Consider the following 21,930-nt stretch of genomic DNA (forward strand, 5'->3'; position numbering starts at 1 on the left):
CTAGCTTGCCAAAATTACTCTCATCACTTCATCTTAGTTGTTTCTGTAACAGGCAAAGGAGAGGACAACCTGACCAGAGCCTTAGGGCTTTAGGGCGCGGGGGCTTCGGGTAGGACGAGTCCATGCCAAGGCCCGCCCTCTCTTCGCTACTCTCCAATGGGCTTGCGAGGCGGGAGTGGGAGGGGCCAGATTGTTAGTAAACGCGGAGCCACGTGCGGGAACGGGTCCTGGCGCCCCGGACCTGCGCGTGCGCACTGGGCACGCAGGCTGGACGCCCGCGCGCGCTCCCGTGCGGAAGCGAGGTCCTGCAGCGGCACGTGGGGTCTGGGGCGATGGAGGGGGCGCTGCCGGCGGACGCCAAGACCTGCGCGGAGTCTGGAACAGAGTCCGGCCCTCGGGGCCCGGGCTGCAGCCTCCGGCACTTTGCTTGTGAGCAGAACCTGCTGTCCCGGCCGGATGGCTCTGCCTCTTTCCTGCAAGGTAAGGACTTACCCTAGGCAAATACTGCCTGTGCCACGTTCGCCACGTTGTATTTGTTTCGGAAGGTTACAGGTTACCGTGCAGAGGAGTGCCACTAGCTGGTAAGTGTCCCTCCTGCACGGGTGGTGCAGTTCTTGCCCGGGAGGATACTCCCGGATATGCCGCAGTAACGTATCCTGCGCTCCCGGCTAGAAGGGAGACGGTATCGCCACCGTGGTAAATACTCCGAGGAGAGAGGCGCTCAGCAGAGTAAATATCTCCCTTGATTAAATTCGTCTCCCGCCTCCCCCGCGGACACCCCGGGTCCATGCACGCCAGGCTGCGGCAAACCTGCCCATGCGCGTAAATAGACCCGCAAATCAACACTACCGGCTTCATTACTCTCTGGACTGCGGCATGTCTTTTTGTCCAGGTAAATACTCTTCAGAGTATTTGAGAGTGATTGTGCGGTATATATCCCTTTGACAGCAATACACATCTCTCCATACGTGTAAATATCCCTAGGTTTGGGGCAGGCTTTCCCTATTGGGTAAAATATCTCCTTCCCGTGACCAAATGCATCTCAGCTCCCTGCCCCGGGTGAATATTCCTCTGAAGATAGCCTAAGAATCACCCCCATAAATGCTTCAGCCTCCTCACTAGGGGCATTACCTTCTACCCAGGTACAAAACCTGTTTTCATTCATTCCTTCATTGAACACGTGTATTCGCATTAAGCGCTGTCCTGGGTCCTGGGAATACGTGGATAAAATACATTTTATTTTATTTTATATTAATTTTTACTTATTTATGATAGTCACACAGAGAGAGAGAGAGAGAGGCAGAGACACAGGCAGAGGGAGAAGCAGGCTCCATGCACTGGGAGCCAGACTGGGATTCGATCCCGGGTCTCCAGGATCGTGCCCTGGGCCAAAGGCAGGTGCCAAACCACTGCGCCACCCAGGGATCCCAATAAAATACATTTTAAAGGGATGCCTGGGTGGCTCCACGGTTTGGCTCCTGCCTCCGGCTCCCTGCATGGAGCCTGCTTCTCTGTCTGCCTCTCTCTCTCTCTCTCTCTCTGTCTTTCATGAATAAATAAATAAATCTTAAAAAAAAATTTTTTTTAAATCCCTGACTTAACAGTTTATGTTCTAGTCGAGGAGACAGACAAAAGATAAGTAAAATATGTAGGAAGGGGATCCCTGGGTGGTTCGGTGGTTTGGCGCCTGCCTTTGGCCCAGGGCGCAATCTTGGAGTCCCGGGATCGAGTCCCGCGTCAGGCTCTCACATGGAGCCTGCTTCTCCCTCTGCCTGTGTCTCTGCCTCTCTCTCTCTCTCTCTCTGTCTATCATGAATAAATAAAATAAATAAATAAATAAATCTTTAAAAAAAAAATATGTAGGAGGGCAGCCTGAGTGGCTCAGCGATTTAGCACCGCCTTCAGCCCAGGGCGTGATCCTCAAGACCAAGGATCAGGTCCCTCATCGGGCTCCCTGCATGGAGCCTGCTTCTCCCTCTGCCTGTGTCTCTGTCTCTCTCTCTCTCTCTCTGTGTCTCTCATGAATAAATAAATAAAATCTTTAAAAAAAAATATGTCGGAAGATGCTATGGAGAAAAATTATAGTAGGGAAAGGAAATAGGGTGTGCCAGAGAGGGTTGCGATCTTAACCGGATAGTCAGGAAAGGCCTTGATGAGATGGTAACATTTGAATAAAGACCTAAAGGTAAGGGAGCAAACCTTGAAGATAAGCAGGAGGAAAAGCATACCTAGGATGAAGAACTGCAGGGGCAGAGGCTCTGAGGCAAGGATTTGTCTGGTGTGTTTGAGGAATAGTCTGTAGACTGTGTGGCCAGAGCAGTGAGGAGGCTGGGGAGAGCTAAGGAGGATTGCTTGTCATGTGATGCATAATGAATGAGCTGGGGACCACTGCTTCCAAGTTTTGCTCAGAGGGTTGACATGATCTGGATATATTTTAACAGAATCTCTCTGCTGCAGTGTTGACTGTATAGATATGAGAAAGAAGGGGAGATGCGGTGGCTCAGACCAGAGTGGAAGCAGTGGAGGTGGTGAGATTCTGGGTGTATGTATGTTGAAAGTAAAACACAAAACTTGCAGATGGTTCAGTGTTGGAGTGTGAGAAGGAGAGGGATAACACCAAGATTTTTTTTCCAAATCAGCTGTACTGGGAGATAAGGAGTTCAATTTGGAACATTAAGTTTGCAGTGCCTGGTGGACATCACAGTGACTATATGGACAGGGCAATAGGATATAGAAGTCTGCATTTGGGAGGAGAGACCCAGGGGCGCCTGGGTGGCTCAGTCAGTTAAGCATCTGCCTTCAGCTCAGGTCATGATCTCAGGGTCTAGGATCCCACCCAGCATCAGGCTCCCTGCTCAGTGGGGAGCCTGCTTCTCCCTCTCCCTCTGCCTGCTGCTCCCCCCTTGTGCGCTCTCTCTCTCTCTCTCTGTGTCAAATAAGTAAATAAAATCTTAAAAAGAGAGAGACTCAACCTAAATATATAATTTGGAATTCTCTGGCTATAGATGGTGTTTCACACTATTGATTGGATGAAATAAAGAGAACAAGTGTAGGTGGAAAGAGAAGAGGTCACAGACTAAATCCAGGGTTGTCTAACCTGTGAGGAGCTAGGAAAAGACCAGAGAAAAGCAGCCAATAAGGTGGGAGGAAAACCCAGAGAGGACACTGACCTCAGAGGGGCTCAGAGAAGTGTTTGAGATGTAAGGGCCCACCAGCTGCATCCGTCCTCCAGACCTGTCGGTGGACAGTCCGGACCTATGTCATCTGTGATGCTGTCAAGAGCTGTTCGGTGGAGTGGTGGGGTCAGGGAGGAGAAGAAGACAGCAAGTCAGACTTGTCTTTGAGAGCTTTGCTGGAAGAGGATCAGATAAATGGGGCAGGAGTTGAAGATGGATGTGGATCCAAAGAATATAGAATTCCTTGAATTGCTCCCGAAAATTGCTGGGGCCATGTCCCTGAGAAGATGAGAGGGAGGATCTCCTAGGTTCATGGGGGCCACAGGCAGCTCATCCAGAAAAGAATGAAGAGCAACGTGTGGATCTCGTCCTGTGTGGTTAAGTTCCCCTCTGAGGGCAGATTCTCCTGGAGCCAAGAGAATCCCTCAGCTCTGGTGCAGCTCCTTCTCCCCAACCCAGGAAACATGCCCTGACCCTGGGGACCTTCCCAGGCCCTCCTGGAGACTTTGCTCTTCTGCTAAAATCATATGCCTGGAGTTTCTTAGACTTCAGAAACACTGAGGAGGGTTAACGCCTTCCACGTTCTAAAACTCCCAAACTCTGGGACCCCTGGCAGACCCTGGAAAGTACGTCCCACCCGCCTTTGGCCTCCAAATCTCTGATGGGGTTGTTAAAAAGGCAGGGTCCCAGAATCCACCGCACACCTGCTAAGGCTGGCCCCTCTCCATCTGTAACCGCTGCAGAGATTCTGTTTGCAGTGTTTCGAAGCTGTGCTCAAGCGCTGTTTTTCCCACTGCAGACTGTGGGCCCAGCTGCACGTCAGAATGACCCGTGGGAACTCTTATGCTCCCAGTGCCCATGCCCCACCCGGCAGCTGAATTAGGATCTCTGGGGGAGGGGGCTGGACGTCTTTTCAAGTGCCCCGGTGATTCTGAGCGTGCAGCCAGGGTTCAGGACCACTGCTGCGGTTGGCAGTACTTTTTAACTGGAATAGAGTAGGGGCGCTTGACGGACTCTGTCCAAGGAGCGTCCGACTCTCGATCCCAGGGCTGTGAGTTTGAGCCCCATGTAAAAATAAAATCAAAAAAGTAAATAAGTTGGGACGCCTGGGTGGCTCAGCAGTTGAGCATCTGCTTTCAGCTCAGGGTGTGACCCTGGAGTCCTGGGATCGAGTCCCACATCGGGCTCCCTTCATGGAGCCTGCTTCTCCCTCTGCCTGTGTCTCTGCTCCCCCCACCCCCGCCCCTGTGTGTCTCATGAATAAATAAATAAAATCTTTAATAAATAATAAATAAATAAAAAGTAAATAAAATTAAATGAACTAGAGTAGAGTAGAGTAGAAAGCATTAGAGTGTCAGAGCAGTGATGGTAAGAGGCGTTTTATGAGGCCTTTGTTGCGTGTCCACACATGGAGATTTGCATGAACTTGGGGTGGTGCCAGAAAATACATTTTTTTAATTGAGAGTTATGGCAAGAAAAGCTTCAACAGCCACTGGTGTAGTTCAGTCTCTTCATTTTGCAGATGGTAAAACTGAGGCCAAGAGAAGTGAGTACAATCAGCCAAGGTTACAGAGCTAGCAAGAAGCAGGCAGGACCAGAAGTCAGGGGTTTGGGGGGCTTTCTTTGTTTGGTTTTGGATTTTTTGAAGATTTATTTGACAGCAAGAGAGAGCGTGCATGCTTGCACAAGCAGGGGGAGTAGGAGAAGGAGAAGATCAGCCCACTTGGGGCTCGATCCCAGGATCATGACCTGAGCCAAAGGCAGATGCTCAACCGACTGAGCCACCAGGCACTCCCTGAAGCCAGGCTTTTGCTTCTCAGGTCTTACCTCCGCGGACCCCATTCGTGCCCACTCAGGACCACTCCTGGGTATTTCTCACTCTCGGGGGTCCCGATGACTGCAGAGTTTGGGGACGTGAGCCCGAGGGAAGAGAGCTAGGTTGGAGGAAGCTTTGTGAGGAGTTGAGACCAACTGCAGTAAGGAGGAGGAAGGTTAGCCCTCGGGAAGAACTTCCCGTTGAAGTTAAGAATAGATAAAGTCAGTGGTGCGCTGGGCCATAGCTGCAGTGTTTGACGTGGATGACCTCGTTTAATCCTCACGACGCTACAAGGTTAGGTGCTGCCATCATCCCCATGTCCCAGATGAAGAAGCGTAGGCAGAGACGTGAGTGAAGCCAGTGCTCAAAGAACCACTACCAGCAAAAGGTGGGCCAGACCCGGGGCTGGCGCAGGGAAGGCCAGCCGCCAGCTCACTGCCCTGGTGCCCCCACCCTGACCCCTGCAGCCCCAGGAAGGCAAGGTGTGCATGAGACCTGCCCTGCTCTCTCCCCAGGGGACACGTCAGTCCTGGCGGGCGTGTACGGGCCAGCCGAGGTGAAAGTCAGCAAAGAGATCTTCAACAAGGCCACCCTGGAGGTGATCCTGAGGCCGAAGATCGGGCTGCCTGGTAATGGGCGGCAGGAGCTCCACCGTCTTCCCCTCCGCCGTCCCCACCCTCAGCTCTTTGCGCCTTTCCCCGGCTCTTGGCCTCCTGTCTGTCCCCCACCTCCTAGTCTGTCCTCCCTACTCCTCTTTCCTGGCTCCATCTCCCCTTCTTTCCACTAACCTGTTTTTCCACCCATTTACTCTCCCCCTTACGCTGAGGCTGGGTTCAGCAGCCAGCTGAGAAGTGGGCAGCGGCAGGGGACAGAGGAACTCAGGGTTTTCCTCCCCCAAGAGGCTCCCTTGCTGGATGCTGGAGGGGGCAGGGATGGGGCGGGGTGGGTCCGGTCAGGCCCTGCCTCCTTCCCACTGGGGGTCCTCTGTCATCCGTGCAGGGTCCTGCACCAGCCCTGGTGGAGATGGCAGGCCCTCTCCAGAGGGCTTGGGTGGGGCGTGTGGAGGAAGGTGAGCCAGATGGAAGGAAGGGAAGAGGCTGACAACCCCACCCCGCCCCGCCCCACCCCTGATTTTCCCCAGGCGTCGCGGAGAAGAGCCGGGAGCGACTGATCAGGAACACGTGTGAAGCAGTGGTATTGGGAACGCTGCACCCCCGCACCTCCATCACTGTGGTGCTGCAGGTCGTCAGTGATGCTGGCTCTGTATCCTTCCCCCCCCAGGCCGCCTCCTCCAGGAAGTCCTCCAGAATCTCCGTGGTGGCCTCCCTTGCTCTGTTAGCCAGGAGGCCTCCGAACACTTGACAGGCACCCTCTTGTTGAAGAATAGCAAACCCACTTGAGTGCTCACCACGCGTCGGGCACTGGTCTGAGTGCCTTATACATGTTAACTCACTTCATCCTCACGGCACGACAGTTCGGTGCCGCTATAATCCCCCATGGCCCAAATGGGGAAACTAAGGCACAGGAAGGTCAGCTTCTGTCTAATAATGCAGAGCCAGGATTTGAGCCCAAGCCATGTGCTCCCAGAGCCCGAGGCCCCGGGCAGATGGGAGTTCCTATGTTCCCATGTTTGAGGTGAGGAAACAGGCCCCGAGAGGGGAAGTCCCTTACCCAGGGTCACACAGCTGGAAGGCGGCAGGGGCAGAACTCAAGCCCAGGCCTGACTGCCTACAAAACCTGTGCCATTGACCTTCTCTGACCTTGAGCGGGGAGTCCTGAGCGGGCAGAGGAGTTGGGTCAGCAGCTCGACTGTAGATCCCTGTGGTTCAGTGAGAGGTTGGGACTGAGGGCCAGAAATGGGCATTTCTAGAGGGGCTTGCAGCTGCGTGGCCCAGCTTTGAGCAGGCCCCATTTCCCAGAGCAGGAAACTGAAGGCCAGAGGGGAGGTAACAGGGACAGTGGCAGAGATGGGACCGACTGACCCTAAACCTAAAGCTCGACTCGTGGCCACCGTGACGGGGCTGGGCACAGAGACTAGAGGAAACTGAGGCAGGGCTGGCTGTTAGGCTCCAGCCTCGGCTCTCCTGCGCATGCCACAGCCACACCTCACCCCTAAAGATGACTGCTCCTCCTTCTGTCACCTTGTCAGGCTGTCAGCTGGTGGTGGCAGCCTCCAGATCCCCAGGCTCCAGGCCTGGCCCTGCCACTCCCTCCCTATGCGATCGTGGAAGGTTTCTCTCTTCCCCTACCCCCCCACCCGGTACAAATCTGTTGAGTATCCTTATGACCCCTGATTGAGACTCAGAGAGAATAAGTCACTTGCTCAAGCTCACACCGCCAAGAGGTGGCAAAGGTGGGTCAGGAACCCGAGGACACTTGACCCCAGAACCACTTCGAGCCACCGTGCCGTACGCTGCCTTCCTGTGATCAGTTAGTGAAGTGGGCCCACTGGCAGCGGCGGGGTGAATGGAGGGATAGACCTACTCTGTGGCCACCACTATAGTGGGAACGCTTCTTAACCCCTCCCTGTGGCACCCAGCTCCTGGCCTGCTGCCTGAACGCCGCCTGCATGGCATTGGTGGACGCAGGTGTGCCCATGCGGGCCCTCTTCTGTGGGGTCACCTGTGCTCTGAACTCTGATGGCACCCTCGTGCTGGATCCCACAGCCAAGCAAGAGAAGGTAAGTTTGAAGGCCATGGCTGGTGAACGGCCTTGAGCAGACACTCCTCCCCTGGGCCTCACTTCCCGGAACACTTGTCACGTCAGTCTCATTTGGCAAGTTCGGGTTCATTCATCAGGGCGAGTGCTAGCACCCCAGCTCGGACCCACTTCAGTTAAAAGGGAACATATTAAAAAAAATAAAAAATAAAAAAATAAAAATAAAAGGGAACATATTGACCTTCGGGACAGAGGGCCTCAGAACAGAGGTCCAGCTGGAGCCAGGGCCTCAAACACCCTGAGGATGCCCTTGTTTTGCTTCTCAGTGTCTGCTGTCTTCTGCATGTTGGTTCCATTTGGTTCCGTTCTCTAGCCAGCCCCTGGCCCAAGGCTATGACCAGCCTCCAGAACTCTAGACTTTCCTCACCAGCTCAAGGTCACAGTGCCCTGGGGGTTCCTCCGAGATCCTCACCTGGTACCGTGATGGGTGCATCCTGGCGGGAAAGCAGAACCCACCTGAGGTATTTCAGACAGGAATCCACTGAGGGAACCGGTTATGATAATGTTGGAAGAGTCGAAGGAGCAACCAGGAAGAAGGGCGATACCCAGAGACCAGAAGCCAGTAGGGTGCTCCCACTCCGTGCTCTCAGGAGACACAGTCACAGTGGGTTCTGGGTGCACACAAGGCGTCCTGGCTTCGCCCTGGCAGCCGAAGTCCAGAGCCCACTCCGGCCTCTGTGGCCCTGTGGGAACTGCCACAGCCATAGCCCCTGCTCCTGTCAGAGCAAGGACAGGATGCGGTCCTCCCTCCTTCAGCCGCTCCTCCAGATTACTGGTGGCCCCTAACAGGCAAAGGAGTCTGGGAAATAGTTTGCCAGCCTCCAGCCTGGGTGGTACAAAGCAGGGAAGGGGAGCAGGGGGCTTAGAGGTACCAGCTGATGACTGGCCGTGCGGCTGCCCCTGTTGGAACCATGTGGGTGGAATGAGGGCATGGGGCTTCTGAAGAAGGAAAGGCCAAGAGCGTTGTCCAGGGAAACTGTACACACCTCCACTTGACACACTTGGGAGTGTGGGCTGTGGGAAGGGCAGGTCCCCTCTTGGGGACCAGCTGAGCTTGTGCCTGAGGGGAGAGTCCAGGCATTCCTACCCCTCGTCTCTAGGAGGCCCGGGCCGTCCTGACCTTTGCACTGGACAGCGTGGAACGGAAGCTGCTAATGTCCACCACCAAGGGGCTCTACTCTGCTGCTGAGGTACCAGTGTGGAGATGGGGTGGAGGCCAGATCCCTCCCTCCTGACGTGAGGTCTTGTCGGGACACCGGGAGGCTGAAGGAGAGCGCCTTTTTACATCCCTTTTGGATGCAGGCACAGAAACCCTTGTGGGAATTTTAAAGGGAAGCCCTAGTCTGGAGAGCAAAGGAGGGGAGGCACCTGAAAGCCCTCCCCTTCCAGCTCAGCTTGCCCCCCAGAATTCCAGCACTCTGGTCTCCAAGAGCGCCTCCAACCTGGGCTTCCTGTGAACCTAGGAATGTGTGGTGGTCGGGATCTGGGGTCCCAGATTCTGCAACTCTCAGGGTGATTTGGCACCATAGGGCCTGTGGCTCAAAAGTTCTAGATCTCCGGTTGGGGCTGTGCCACGTTGAGGCTTCGTCCAGCGGTCAGGATGCCTGGTCCCACCATCCATGCTCCTGGAGCTGCCGGAATCGGACCCCTGAAGCCCTCACCTCTCTCTGTGTCCCCTCTAAGAAAGATCCCACGAAATGGGGAAGAAAGAAAGGCCACTGCAGGGGAGGCAGGAGGTCTGGGGGCTCAGGGAACCAGCTGAGGTCAGGGTAAGCTGTGGGGTCAGCTGGGTGGGAGCAGGGAGGCCCCGGCACCAGCAGCTCTCTCTGCCTCCAGCTCCAGCAGTGCCTGGCCGCCGCCCAGGCCGCCTCACAACACGTCTTCCGCTTCTACCGGGAATCGTTGCAGAGGCGTTACTCCAAGAGCTGAGACAAGCTGGGGCAGGGCGCCCCTCCGCTGTGGCCACAGCCACCGCCACCACCCACTACCTCCGTGGAAAATAAACCAGCAGCTAACCTCGCCTCTCAGTCCCTGTGTGCCCGGATGAGCTCGTGGGCCTGGGGCACAGGACCCCGGCCCCCAAGAAAGCATTTCCGACCTGGGAAAGCCCTTCCTTCCCCAACCCAACCACCAATCTAATACTGGGGTACCTGCTATGTGCAGGCCCTGCCAGGTGCTAGACTCGGGGGTGAATGATGACCCCCCCAGGTTCAGGAAGCAGTGGGGTGATGGGCAAAGAATATCAGTGTTTATCAGGTGGTGGTAAATGCTATGAATAAAGCAGGGAAGAGGGGTTTGAGGAGGGTGAATTTTTAAAAGGGATGCCCAGGGGATGGAGGCATCCAAGGGAAGCCCCGGAGGAGGCCTATGGAAGGTGGTGAGGCTCCAGTGTGGCTCTAGTGGCTGGAGCAGAGCAGGTGGGGACCTGAGAGGGAAGAGCTGGGTCAGGGGGGGAATGGTCACAGCGGCAGGGCCTTGTGGGTCTTGGCATCCTGTCTTAACGTGAAAAAAGCTCAGGTCAGTCAGCTGCTGGAGGTACCAGCTAGTTGGTGATGGAGCAGGGGTTCTGCTCAGAGGCCAGCCCCAGAGCCTTTCAGTGTTCAGACCAGCCCGAGAGATACCAGGACACCCAGGACCACAGCTCCCCATCTGTAACCAGAGGTGGCCGAGGCCCATGGTCTCTCATGGGTGTAGCACCCCCTAAGGTGTGTGAAAATATAGGGGGCTAGTCAACATTGGTCTGCTGTGGTCCCCGCCCCCGTATCTAGTGGGCGGGAGCCAAGAAGGCAAGAGCATCCCATGAGGAGGGACTGTCCCACAGCTGGGCCACATGGTCACCAGATTCCATGGGGCACTGACATTGGGGGTTTACAGTGAAAATTATATGTCTGGCGGGCCCTCTGCTGCGTGCTTCACATGCTTGAACTAGTTCACACAGTTCCCACAATTGCCCCCTTGGAGCCTGTGTCATTTTCGTCCCCAGTAACCAAGAAGGAAAAAGCATCAAAGTCTTCAGCTTGAAATTGTGCTCCGTGAGACTCAGGAGAACGCCAAGTGGGAGAGCGTTTTCTTCTAGGAAGATCCACCGGAATGGCATTAAACAGTGAGAAAACCAAACCGCCTGTCCTGCCATTACTCGGTCACCCACCCGGCCGGCTCAGTGGGCGCTCAGGTCTGCTCCTGGCCTGGCCCTGTGATTCCCACAGGGGTGCCTAAGCTCCTGGGGCCATCCCCCCACCCCAAGGCAGCACAGAAGGAGGCCCAAGAGATGGAGGGATCAGACCGTTTCACACCAGCCCCAGAGTCCAGTTCTGCCTCCGGCTCCTTCCCGTTTGTTGCTGTTGAGTGGAGTTTCTGCCTCTTGCTGCGGAAGGAGCTCAGTGGGGAGCCCATTCGGCCTTCCCCAAAGCTCCCAGGGGCAGAGAAGGGGGGGTATGGGGGGCTCAAAGAGCTGTCTCTTGGGCCGAGGTGAGGAGTAAGCCCTTGGGCCCAGCGCTTATTTACTCCAGGGCTACACTGGGGAGAGCAGTCTGCAAGCTGGGGAGCCCTCTTCCCCTCTGAGGCCTCGGGGAGCACCCCGGGGACGGCCCCTCCCCGGTCTCCCCCCACCCCCAGTACAACACACACACAGCTTTGGCTGCGAGAGCGTCTGGAGTTTAATCTCACGCCGCGGCCGGGAAGGGGGGGCTTGCGGCCGCCTCCCCGGGGCTGCTCCACGTCGCCCGCCGACGCCCCGGCTCCCGGGCCCTGATTCGCAGCGGGGGCGCAGGGGCAGCTAGGGCGGCTCTCGGGAGGCCAGGTAGGCGGCCAGGGTCACCAGGGCGGCCGCATAGGTGCACACGCCCAGCCCGACGGCGAGGACCCCCAGCAGGAAGGCGCGGCGGGAGGCGGCCCCTGCGCCCTGGACGTCCCCCTTGGCCCAAGCCTTGTTGGTCTGTGGAGGCGTGGGCAGCGGTGACTCAGGCAGCCCCCGTCCCGTCCCCCCGGCGCCCGCAGCGCCCCCCGCACCCGCGGACGCATTCATAGATTCCAAAGACTGGGGGCGGCCCCTGCGGGTCAGACAGCTGGGGACAGGGGAGCCCAGGTGGCTAATAAAAGTACCCACCTATTACCCTGTGCCCCTGCTCTAACTCATTTGAGCCCCACGATGACCCAGAGGTGGGGATTATTCCCGTTTCACAGACGACGAAAAAGAGGCACAGGGAGGTTAAGTGGCTCGCCCCCAAAATCTTAGTGTGCCGCCCCTGGGACTTGGGCTCAGGTTCCTAACCACCACTCGGGGCTTTCACTGTGAAACGCTCGGTTTACCCTTCCACGTTTCTGTACACGTCCTTCTCCCCACTTTGCCCACCCCACCCACGCACTGCACCTCTGTTTTGTTCGGAAGGCACTTTCCCCTTATATCCAGCCCGCTCCCAGCCCCACCCACGACTGACCTTCTGGGCCAGGCAGAAGGCAGCGATGCCCACAGGCCAGAAACAGCAGAGCATGGAGAAGACAGCCAAGCCGAGGTGGTCGTGGGGTAGGAGCGGGGAGAGAAGGCTGCCCCCATCGCAGTCCGAATCACTGTCGCTGGATGATGCATCCTATGCGTAGGATAAAGGGCCTGCGTGGGCACCACCACCCACCTTCCCTGCCCCCCTGCTCTGCTCCCCATAGCCCCCAAAGACCAATACCAGGGCCTCCCCGGAAACACCCAAGAGAGGAAAGTGTTCCAGGAAACTGGCTCTTAACTTTCTACACCCTGGATCCCTTTGAGGGGAAGCTCTGTACCCTGTCTCCAAAGAACCCCACCCACACCCAAAGTTTTATGTGCAATTCCAAAGACTTCACAGGTCCCCTCACGGATACTGCAATTGAAGAATTAAAAGCCCCCAAACTGGAGGCAGACACTAATCGGGACAAGAACAGGCAAAAAGTTGGAGATCAAGAGAGCTCTGGTGGCCTACGTTACTAGGACAAACCTGCCAGCTGAAAACGATAAATTCTAGATTAAAAAAAAAAATGGTATAGCTTTGGGATGCCTGGGTGGCTCAGTGGTTAAGCATCTACCTTCAGCCCAGGGTGTGATCCTGGAGTCCTGGGATCAGGACCCATGTCGGGCTTCCTGTGGGGAGCCTGCTTCTCCCTCTGCCTATGTCTCTGCCTTTCTCTCTGTGTCTCTCATGAATAAATAAAATCTTTAAAAAAAAATGGTATTGCTTTTTGTTTTAATCTTGTATTAAATAGCTCCCAAGATTAAGGCCAAAACTGAAAAGAAAAACAAAGTTAGCAGAGAGGTCAAATGAACGGAGAAAGCCTCTTTTGCCCTGCAGCCGAGTGTCAATCCCAGAAGAAAAAAAAAAAAAAAACACCTTTCAGTCAACCCGTGAACTAGATTCAAAGCGATCTCTAACTGGTAGTGCCCCCAGGCAGCTGACAGAAGCAAACCAAACCCTCTCTGCAGAAAGGTGTGTACCTTCCGTCTAGGCCTCAAAATAATCTTTCCTGAAAATAGCTTTTCAAACATGATGACCAGCATACAGTCCAAAGATAACCAGGCACACAACAAACCCTAAAGAGCAGAAATAATAAGGCCCCCAACATCTTCAAAGAATGGAATCATCAGACACATACAATGTCAAAGTGACGCTAACTGCCACCACGACGCAGACCGCGTTTCCAAAAATGACCACCACCGTCTCCCATCCCACATGCTCTTCTTATAGTGTGAGTGATACTCTTCCCACCAAGGGCTGAGGTCTTTGTCCCCTCTCCTTGAGACCGGGCAGGCTGTGACTCACTCATAATTGGTAGAATGTGGTAGAAGTCATGCCACATGATTTCCAAGCATAAGTCAGGAAAGGTGAGGCAGTTTCTGCCTCGCCGAAGCACTGGTGCTGGAGGCGGGAGGCCCAGAAGGATGCGGACTGTGCTGAAGCTGCCATGTTGTGAGGAGGCCCAAACCAACCCACAAGGGGAGCCTCATGCAGAAGCCCCAAGACTACACATTAAGAGAGAGACACCCACTCAGCTCCCAGCTGCTTCAGCCCTGGACTGGTTCAGCTCTAGCCAGTGGCTGACCGCAACCTCATGAAAGACACCGAGCCAGAACCACCCAACCCAGGCCCTCCCAGACTCCTGACCCGTGGAAACCATGAGCCATAATGATTGTTGCTGTTTTAAGCAACTGAGTTTTGGGGTGATTTCTTCTACAGGAATAGTAACTTGGAAAACCAAGTGTAAGAAATAAAAGACAAGTGGGGAGTCTGGCCGGCTCAGTCAGTAGAGCGTGTGACTCTTGATCCCAGGGTCATGAGTTCGAGCCCCAAGCTGGGTAGAGAGATCACTTAAAAATAAAATATTGGGCAGCCCCAGTGGCGCAGCGGTTTAGAGCCGCCTGCAGCCCGGGTTGTGATCCTGGAGACCCGGGATCGAGTCCTGCGTCGGGCTCCCTGCATGGAGCCTGCTTCTCTCTCTGATTCTCTCTCTGCCTGTGTCTCTGCCTCTCTCTCTCTCTGAATAAATAAATAAAATCTTAAAAAATAAAATAAATTCTTTTAAAGAAAGAAATAAATAGAAGACAAGCTTCACACTATATACAAGGAAAAAGAAATGATACAAATTAACACGTTAATCTGAAAAAAAGAGATCAGGACCAGAGAGAGAGGGAAAGACAGAGAACAGGGGAGCCAGAAATCAGAGGGAAGATAGCCAAGGTGAGGAAAGAAAGATGAGTGACAAATCTAGAAAAAGGTAAAGAAACCAGGGGAGGCATAGACCTGGAAAAACAACTGGGCATCGAAGAATTGAGACTCCAGGCAGGAGGTAGATACCCCCAGCCCCAGTCCAGCCCCGCCCGCTCCCATAAGGCCTGGTGCTCCTACCTCAAGGTCAGGGGGCCCTAGCTCCCCAAGACCAGCGCTCACAGAAGGAACAGGTGGGGGCAAGAACTGCCAGCCCCTCAGGGACTCTGCAAAAGCCGTCTCCCGAAAGGGAGGCCCCAGCTGGGGTTCACCAGGTTTCTGGAGGGGGGGCCCACAGCCCACACCCGCCAGCAGAGGCTGTTGGAGCTCTCGAAGACTGGGGTTGTCCATGGCTAGGGAAAGGCTCCCGGAGAGGTTTCCTGAAGGTAGAGGAAAGAAAAAAAAAAAGAAAGTTGTAAAAATCTCATCATGTTTCTTCTGACCCCTGACTCTGGAGAGATTCCTGGCAGAGACTAGTTAGTTCACTGACCCTCAGGCTCGTTTTACAGAGAGGAAAACTGAGGCCCACGGGATTAAAGAGGTTGGGCCAAGTTGTGAAGAGAATGGGGCGGTGGGGGGGCGGGCTCGGCAGTCTAGTGTGGGATTCTGTCTTCCAGGCAAAAAGACATACCTGTTGCGCACCTATTCCAAACCGTGCCTTGCACACTTACTTGCCCCACGAACTACACGTCCCGTGTGCCTATAGGTCTGCACACTGAATACACCAGTACCTGGCGACACAGACTCATCCAGGCAAACCCAACCCCCACCTTCAGGCACCCATCTCCCAAAGGGGTCCCTGCATACTTACCCTGAACAACATCAGCTCCCATTAAATACCCCTCTGGAGCCCCCAACCTCCTTACACACTCAATCCAAATGACCCCTTGCACACTCCTAGCTCCCCCAGCATCAGACCCCCTATTTGCATACATAAGCTCAGGCTTCCCACACATGCACCCCAGACACCCTCCCTTGTTCCCATCACTCACTTCCCTTGCACACCTGCCCCAAACACCCGGTCCACGCATCCCTCTCCTACTCCACCCACATCCGTGGCGCTACACGATTGCCCGCACACCCACCAGCTCCCCCACACTTCCTGTTTGACCAGAATCCGCCTTTGCACGATTCCCCCCATAACAGCCCCAACCCGCCACACTCGTACACACTCAACCACCAGGAATACTGCTACCCCACGGTCCCCCGCGGGGCCCCCAAGCCTCCCGCCTCATTCCAAACCCGGCTTGGGCGCACTTCCTCACCGAGGGTTTGCCTCCCATCCCCAGCACCGTGCCGCCCCCCCGGCGCCCCTCACTCACCGCCCGCGGCCGTACGTCGGGACCTCCCGGGCCCCCGCACCGACAGCCGCCCGGACCCTGCGGCCCGCAGGCGACGGAACTCCGGGAGCCCCGCGCACCCCGGGAGCCGGGCCTGGGGGCGCGGGGTCTGCGCGTTCCGCGGGCTCCCGGCTCGGCGCCCCAGGCCCGCAGCGCGCGGGGGCGGGGATGGGGGCGGGGCGGCGGGCTGCGGCTCCGCCCTCCGCCGCGGCCCGGGAGGGGGCCTTGAAGGCCGACGTCAGCGCCCAGCGCGCAACCCCTGCCGGCCCAGGGGCGCGGGAGCCCGCGGGGGGCTCGGAGGCGGCGGGCCCTGAGCGCGCCCCCGCCCCAGCCCAGGCCCACGCGCTGCGGGGCGGAGGAGGGGGCGCCCCGCTCCTCCAGGGCCTTCCCGGCCCGGCCCGCCTGCGCCCCGCCAGTAATGATACGAGCCACGGCGGCTAACGGTGCGCGGTGCTCTTAGCGCTGTGCATGGACACGTACACGCTTACCGCCCAGGACGGCCCAGGAGGCGCAGTCGTTTACCGTCCTGGGGTACGCGGGGGGCCCGGTTCCCTGGGTGCAGACTAAGCCCGGACCCCTGGCCCGTGCGGTAGAGGCTTCACAGTCATCATCGCGCTGCTGCTTCCCGGCAGCTGCATCGCCGTCCCCGGGTTACAGATAAAGAGGCTGAGGTCCAGGGGTGTGGGTTCACTTGGCCGAGGTGAACAACCGGCGCCGGGGTGGGCAGATTACAGCAAGGGCTGTGTTCCTCGCTGGCCCAAGGGAACGGGAGGGGGCAGCGGGGCAGAAGGGGGGGTGGGAGTTTCCAGGGAAAGGAGGCCCAGGTGCCCACCTGGTGATCAGGTGGTAGAAGGCATGGTCAGGAATCAGTGTTTGGACCCACACAGGCCCAGGGGGCCTTCCAGGCTCTTCAAGGCGCTTGCTGTGTGGCCTCTGGATGATGGCATCACCTCTGAACCCTAAGTTTTTCATCCGTGAAATGGGCTCAACACTCCCTGCCTCTTACATAAAGCACTCACATCAGGGGCGATAACCAACATCCCACATTTACCCAAAGTCTGGAAACGTGGGCACTCTGGATATGTCTGATGATGTTTATGAGTATCATTATCCACTTGTGTCTCCATCAGCCTGAGTAAGAGACCCTCCTCACCCTCTCCCTCCTGGAGCCCACCCAGCTCGCACCAGCTTCTCCTTCCCAGGGGCCCTCCATCTCACCAGCCCCCGCCAAACTGAAGGATTTCCCTCTGGATGTGGGGCTGGCCAGAGTTCCCTCGCTCCAGGGCTCCAGGGCTCCAGGGCTCTGTGCCAAGAGTCCAGACGCTGGAGTTGGCACCGGCCCCACTCCCAGGGAGAGCAGATGGTGTCTGCAAGTGCACTTGGCTCAGCCAGAGTTTCTGGCAGACAGGCAGGGAGACCCACCAGAGGGTAGACGACAGGGACCTGGAGCAGGATTGTTTTGATCTGGGAGAGATAACCTGTCACTAGCTCCTTAACCTGCTCTGGCGGTTGTTTCATACAGCTTGTCACCATGAAGCATAGATTTCTATTGTTTGTGGTTTGAATTCTCCTACACTGGGGTCAGATCAGGAGGGCTGGGATTTGATCCTTTTTGTTCACCAGAGCCTAGAACAGCACCTGGCACAAAGTAGCCCTATAATCCCTATTTGTAGGATGGGGGGTGGGGGACAGGGTGTGAATTCCCACCAGTCTCAGTTTTCCACCAAATCTTGGAGCAGTTTCTTCTATCACTCAGTATATATCCTGTGACCCAGAAAGTCCACTCCAACTAGATGCGACTGTATGTCCACCACGAGACAAATTTCCACCAACTGATAGGTAAATAAGTTGTAGCATCTTCACATAAAGGAAATTATACAGCAAAGGAAAGGAAAAATCTACAGCCACGTGCAACAGTGTGGATGAGTTTCGCAAACGAAATGCTGCGCAAAAGACAGAAGATGCCTGACAATACATACGGTGTGATTTCATTTATATAGAATTTAAAACCAGGCAAAATTGGGGATCCCTGGGTGGCTCAGCGGTTTAGGGCTTGCCTTTGGCCCAGGGCGCGATCCTGGAGTCCCGGGATCGAGTTCCGCATCGGGCTCCCGGCATGGAGCCTGCTTCTCCCTCTGCCTGTGTCTCTGCCTCTCTCTCTCTATGCCTATCATAAATAAATAAATAAATCTTAAACAAAAAAAAAAACAGGCAAAATTAATCCATGTTGTTAGAAGTCCAGTTAGTAGTTACCCTTGGGGCACTGTGGGGAAAGGTCATGTTCTTTCCTTGAGCTGACTTCTAATTATCAGGTGCATTTATGGAATTGAATCCAGCTGTTCACTTATGATTTATGCACTTTTCTACACATAGATTATACTTCAAAACAGTTATTTTGGGGGGAAAAGTGAGTTGGATCTCTACATGCGGACATGGATAACTTTCTAAGATGTATCACTGAGTGAAAAAAAGCAAGATGTAAAACAATATGTACAGTTGCTATGGAAAATAGTATGGCAGTTTCTCCAAAAATTAAAAATAGAATTACTGGGACCCCGGGGGGCTCAGTGGTTGAGCATTTGCCTTTAGCTCAGGGCGTGATCCCAGGGTCCTGGGATCGAGTCCCACATTGGGCTCCCTGCAAGGAGCCTGTTTCTCCCTCTGCCTGTGTCTCTGCCTCTCTGTGTGTCTCTCATGAATAAATAAATAAAAATCTTAAAAAAATAGAATAACCATATGACCCACCAATTCTACAAGATCCCGAAGAACTGAAGGCAGGATCTTGAAGAGATATTTGTACACCCTGTTCATGGCAGCCTTATTCACCATAGCCAAAAGATGGAAGCAACCCCAGGGTCCATCAACAGATGACTGGATGAAGGAAATGGGGTATATAGTATTCAGTCTTAGGAAGGAAGAAAATTCAGGGGTTCCCAACTGGCCCAGTCAGTAGAGCCTGAGACTCTTGACCTCGGGGTTGTAAGTTCAAGCCCCATGTTGAGCCTGGGGCCTGCTTAAAAATAAAAATAATAAATAATAATAATAATAAAATAAATGAAACAAAAGGGAGACAATTCTGACATGTGCGACAATATGGACTAACCCTGAGGACAACTGTTGAATCATTCTATTTCTGTGAGGCACCAGATAGTCATATTAATATAGAAAGTAGAATGGTGGTTGCCAGGACCTGGAGGAAAAGGAAGGGGTTGGTGGCGGTGGTGGGTTTTGTTTGTAGTTTGTTTATCTATGTATTTATGTATTTTTGGGTAAGCCCAATATGGTGCTCTGAGTCATGATGCCGAGGTCAAGAGTCGCAGGCCTCACTGAGACAGCCAGGGGCCCCTGTTTGTTTTTTTCATTTTTTGAGTATAGTTGACACACAATGTTACATTAGTTTCATGTATAAACATAGTGACCCAACTGCTCTAGACCCAACTGCTATGTTCACCACAAGTGTGGCTACCATCTGTCACCCTACAGAGCCATTACAATAGCATTGACCGTACTCCTTATTCTGCACCTTCCACCCCCAACTCATTCATTCCACAAGTGAAAGCCTCTGTCTCCCACTTCCCTTCATGCAGTTTGCCCATCTCCCTTCCCTCTGGCAACCAACAGAAAACATAATCTTAGGATGTTGTTTTAATTAAATTTTAAAAAATTATTTATTATATATTTTTAGAGTGAGAGAGGGAGAGAAAGAGAGCAGGAATGGGGGGTGGGAAGGGCAGAGGAAGAGGAAGAGAATCTCAAGCAGGCTCCATGCCTAGGATGGAGCCCAATGCAGAGCTGCATCTCATGACCCTGAGATCATGACCTGAGCCGAAACCAAGTCAGATGCTTAACCAACTGAGCCACCTGGGCTGCCCCAGGGACTTTGTTCTTTTGTGGGTACAGAGTTTCCATTTTGCAAGATGACGAGAGCTCTAGAGATCGGTTGCACATTTATGTGAATGGACTTAAAGCCACTGATCTGTACAGCTAAAAATGGCTAAAATGGTAAATCTTATGTGCCTTTTTACCACAATTTTTTAAATTTAAAAAGTAAAAAGTAATTAAATATTCAGTTTGCTTCTTGGAAAAGATATGTAGAATATTGTTGCAAAAAGAAAGGGGATGTGAAATATTCCACTTCAGTAATAACACACCAATAAGAAAACCCATCAATAATGGGCAAACAGTTACTTCCTATTTGGCGGGCACCGTCCCAGATTCATTACAATTTGTAGTAGTTATCTATTGCCTCATAACAAATCAGTCCCCAAAACCCAGTGGCTTAAAACAAACATTTATCATCTGACATAGTTTCTGCTAATCAGTGTCTTGGCTGGGTGGTTCTAATTCCAGGAGTCTCATGCTGGCCAGGGCTGTGGTCATCTGAAGATCCCACTGGGGTTGGAAGATCTACTTGCAACGTGGATCACTCGCATGGTGCCGGTTGTTGGCAGAAGGCTCCGGTTCTGCCCCACTTGGGTCTTTCCACTGGCTGCTTCTCTGCTGTCACAACATGGTGGCTGACCTCCCTCACAGTGAACCACCCAAGAGAAAGAGCGGGGAGGAAGCTTCAATGCCTTTTATGACCTGGTCTTGGAAGTCACACAGCAACACTTCTGCCACACTGTATTGGCTAGAAGTGAGCTTTAAGTGCAACCTGTAATCAAGGGGGAAAGGAATCAGCTTCCGTGTATTGAAAGGAGGCCTATCAGTGGTGCCTGGCTGGCTCAGCCAGAAGAGCATGAGATTCTTGATCTTGGGATTGAGTTCAAGCCCCACGTTGGGTGTTGAGATTACTTAAATAAATAAAAGTTAAAATAATAATAATAATAAAAGAATGAAGGCATATCAAAGAATCTGTGGACGGGGCGCCCGGTTGGCTCAGTCGGAAGTACATGCCTCTCTTGATTTTGGGGTTGTGAGTTCGAGCCTCAAAGTTGGGCACAGCACTTACTGAAAAGAAAAGAAAAGAAAAGAAAAGAAAGGAAAGGAAAGGAAAGGAAAGGAAAGGAAAGGAAAGGAAAGGAAAGGAAAGGAAAGGAAAGGAAAGGAAGAAAGAAAAGAAAGAAAAGAAAAGAAAAGAAAAGAAAAGAAAAGAAAAGAAAAGAAAAGAAAAGAAAAGAAAAGAAAAGGGCAGCCCTGGTGGCTCAGCGGTTTAGCGCCACCTTCCGCCCAGGGCCTGATCCTGGGGTCCCGGGATCGAGTCCCACACATCGGGCTCCCTGCATGGAGCCTGCTTCTCCCTCTGCCTGTGTCTCTGCCTCTCTCTCTGTGCGTCTCTCATGAATAAATAAATAAAATCTTTAAAAAAAAAAAGACAAAATCTGTAGGCATAGTTTAAAACAACTTCATACATTAATTCATCGAATCCGGGGATCCCTGGGTGGCGCAGCGGTTTGGCGCCTGCCTTTGGCCCAGGGCGCGATCCTGGAGACCCGGGATCGAGTCCCACATCGGGCTCCCGGTGCATGGAGCCTGCTTCTCCCTCTGCCTGTGTCTCTGCCTCTCTCTCTCACTGTGTGCCTATCATAAATAAAAAAAAAAAAAAAAAAAAAAAAAAATTTAATTCATCGAATCCTGACAACAGTCCAACAAAGTGGATCCTATTGTTCATCCTCACATTGCAGAAAAGAAAACCAAGGTACAGAGAGGCTATAGGTTACACAGAAGGGGCAGAGCTAAGACTTAAATCTAGGTAGCTGACCTGGGAACCATTTTCTTTCTTTTTTAAAAAATATTTTATTTGTTTATTCATGAGAGACATAAAGAGGCAGGACTCGATCCCAGGACCCCAGGATCACGCCCTGAGCCAAAGGCAGAGGCTCAACCGTTGAGCCACCCAGGCTGCCCTATAAATATTATCCTATTAAGATGTTGCCCCCCCCACCTGTAATTTTAAAGAATTGATTTGCAAGGGAGAGAGAGAGAGAGAGAGAGAATGAACTGGGGAGGAGGGGCAGAGGGAGAGGGAGAGGAAGACTCCCTATTGGGAAGGGAGCCCAACAGGGCTGGATCCCAGGACCCTGGATCATGACCTGAGCTAAAGGTAGAGGCTTAACCACTGAGCCACCAACTAACTCCCCCCCATTTATGATTTTGAGGTGGTGACTGACTACTCGTGTGGTCCCATTTTGCTAGAAATAGGAACATGAGGCTCC

At 53.7% G+C, this 21,930-nt stretch overlaps 2 protein-coding genes across 3 annotated transcripts; one reads left to right on the forward strand and one right to left on the reverse strand.

Annotated features, from left to right (window-relative positions):
- Window positions 1–244: 244 nt before the first annotated feature.
- Window positions 245–9,737, forward strand: EXOSC5 (exosome component 5). Its single transcript, XM_077850628.1, has 6 exons — window positions 245–480; window positions 5,508–5,621; window positions 6,134–6,255; window positions 7,532–7,672; window positions 8,811–8,900; window positions 9,547–9,737. The coding sequence occupies exons 1-6, from the start codon at window positions 333–335 to the stop codon at window positions 9,637–9,639; spliced, it is 708 nt and encodes a 235-aa protein (XP_077706754.1). The 5' UTR covers window positions 245–332; the 3' UTR covers window positions 9,640–9,737.
- Window positions 9,738–11,342: 1,605 nt separating this feature from the next.
- On the reverse strand, window positions 11,343–16,441 carry TMEM91 (transmembrane protein 91). Of its 2 annotated transcripts, none has more exons than XM_077850640.1 (4): window positions 16,256–16,441; window positions 14,577–14,815; window positions 12,147–12,296; window positions 11,343–11,644 (listed from the first exon to the last, which is right to left on the reverse strand). In XM_077850640.1, exons 2-4 carry the CDS (start codon window positions 14,784–14,786, stop codon window positions 11,486–11,488), a joined length of 519 nt encoding a protein of 172 aa, XP_077706766.1. In that variant the 5' UTR covers window positions 14,787–14,815; window positions 16,256–16,441; the 3' UTR covers window positions 11,343–11,485. The 2 variants fall into 2 exon arrangements, with proteins under 2 accessions (XP_077706766.1, XP_077706761.1); XM_077850635.1 differs by lacking the exon at window positions 16,256–16,441 and adding an exon at window positions 15,758–15,932.
- Window positions 16,442–21,930: the final 5,489 nt, after the last annotated feature.

The sequence above is a fragment of the Canis aureus genome, chromosome 1 (assembly GCF_053574225.1).
Source record: "Canis aureus isolate CA01 chromosome 1, VMU_Caureus_v.1.0, whole genome shotgun sequence".
NCBI classification, from domain to species: domain Eukaryota; kingdom Metazoa; phylum Chordata; class Mammalia; order Carnivora; family Canidae; genus Canis; species Canis aureus.

Excerpts from the sequence above, each read along its gene's own strand:
- TMEM91 (XM_077850640.1), bottom strand. The coding sequence starts at position 14,786 with ATGGACAACCCCAGTCTTCGAGAGCTCCAACAGCCTCTGCTGGCGGGT. Across the intron at positions 12,297-14,576 it reads TAGGGCCCCCTGACCTTGAG|GATGCATCATCCAGCGACAG; the intron begins GTAGGAGCACCA and ends TCCTACGCATAG. Across the intron at positions 11,645-12,146 it reads CCTTCTGCCTGGCCCAGAAG|ACCAACAAGGCTTGGGCCAA; the intron begins GTCAGTCGTGGG and ends ACGCCTCCACAG.
- EXOSC5 (XM_077850628.1), top strand. The coding sequence starts at position 333 with ATGGAGGGGGCGCTGCCGGCGGACGCCAAGACCTGCGCGGAGTCTGGA. Across the intron at positions 481-5,507 it reads CTCTGCCTCTTTCCTGCAAG|GGGACACGTCAGTCCTGGCG; the intron begins GTAAGGACTTAC and ends CTCTCTCCCCAG. Across the intron at positions 7,673-8,810 it reads CCACAGCCAAGCAAGAGAAG|GAGGCCCGGGCCGTCCTGAC; the intron begins GTAAGTTTGAAG and ends CCTCGTCTCTAG.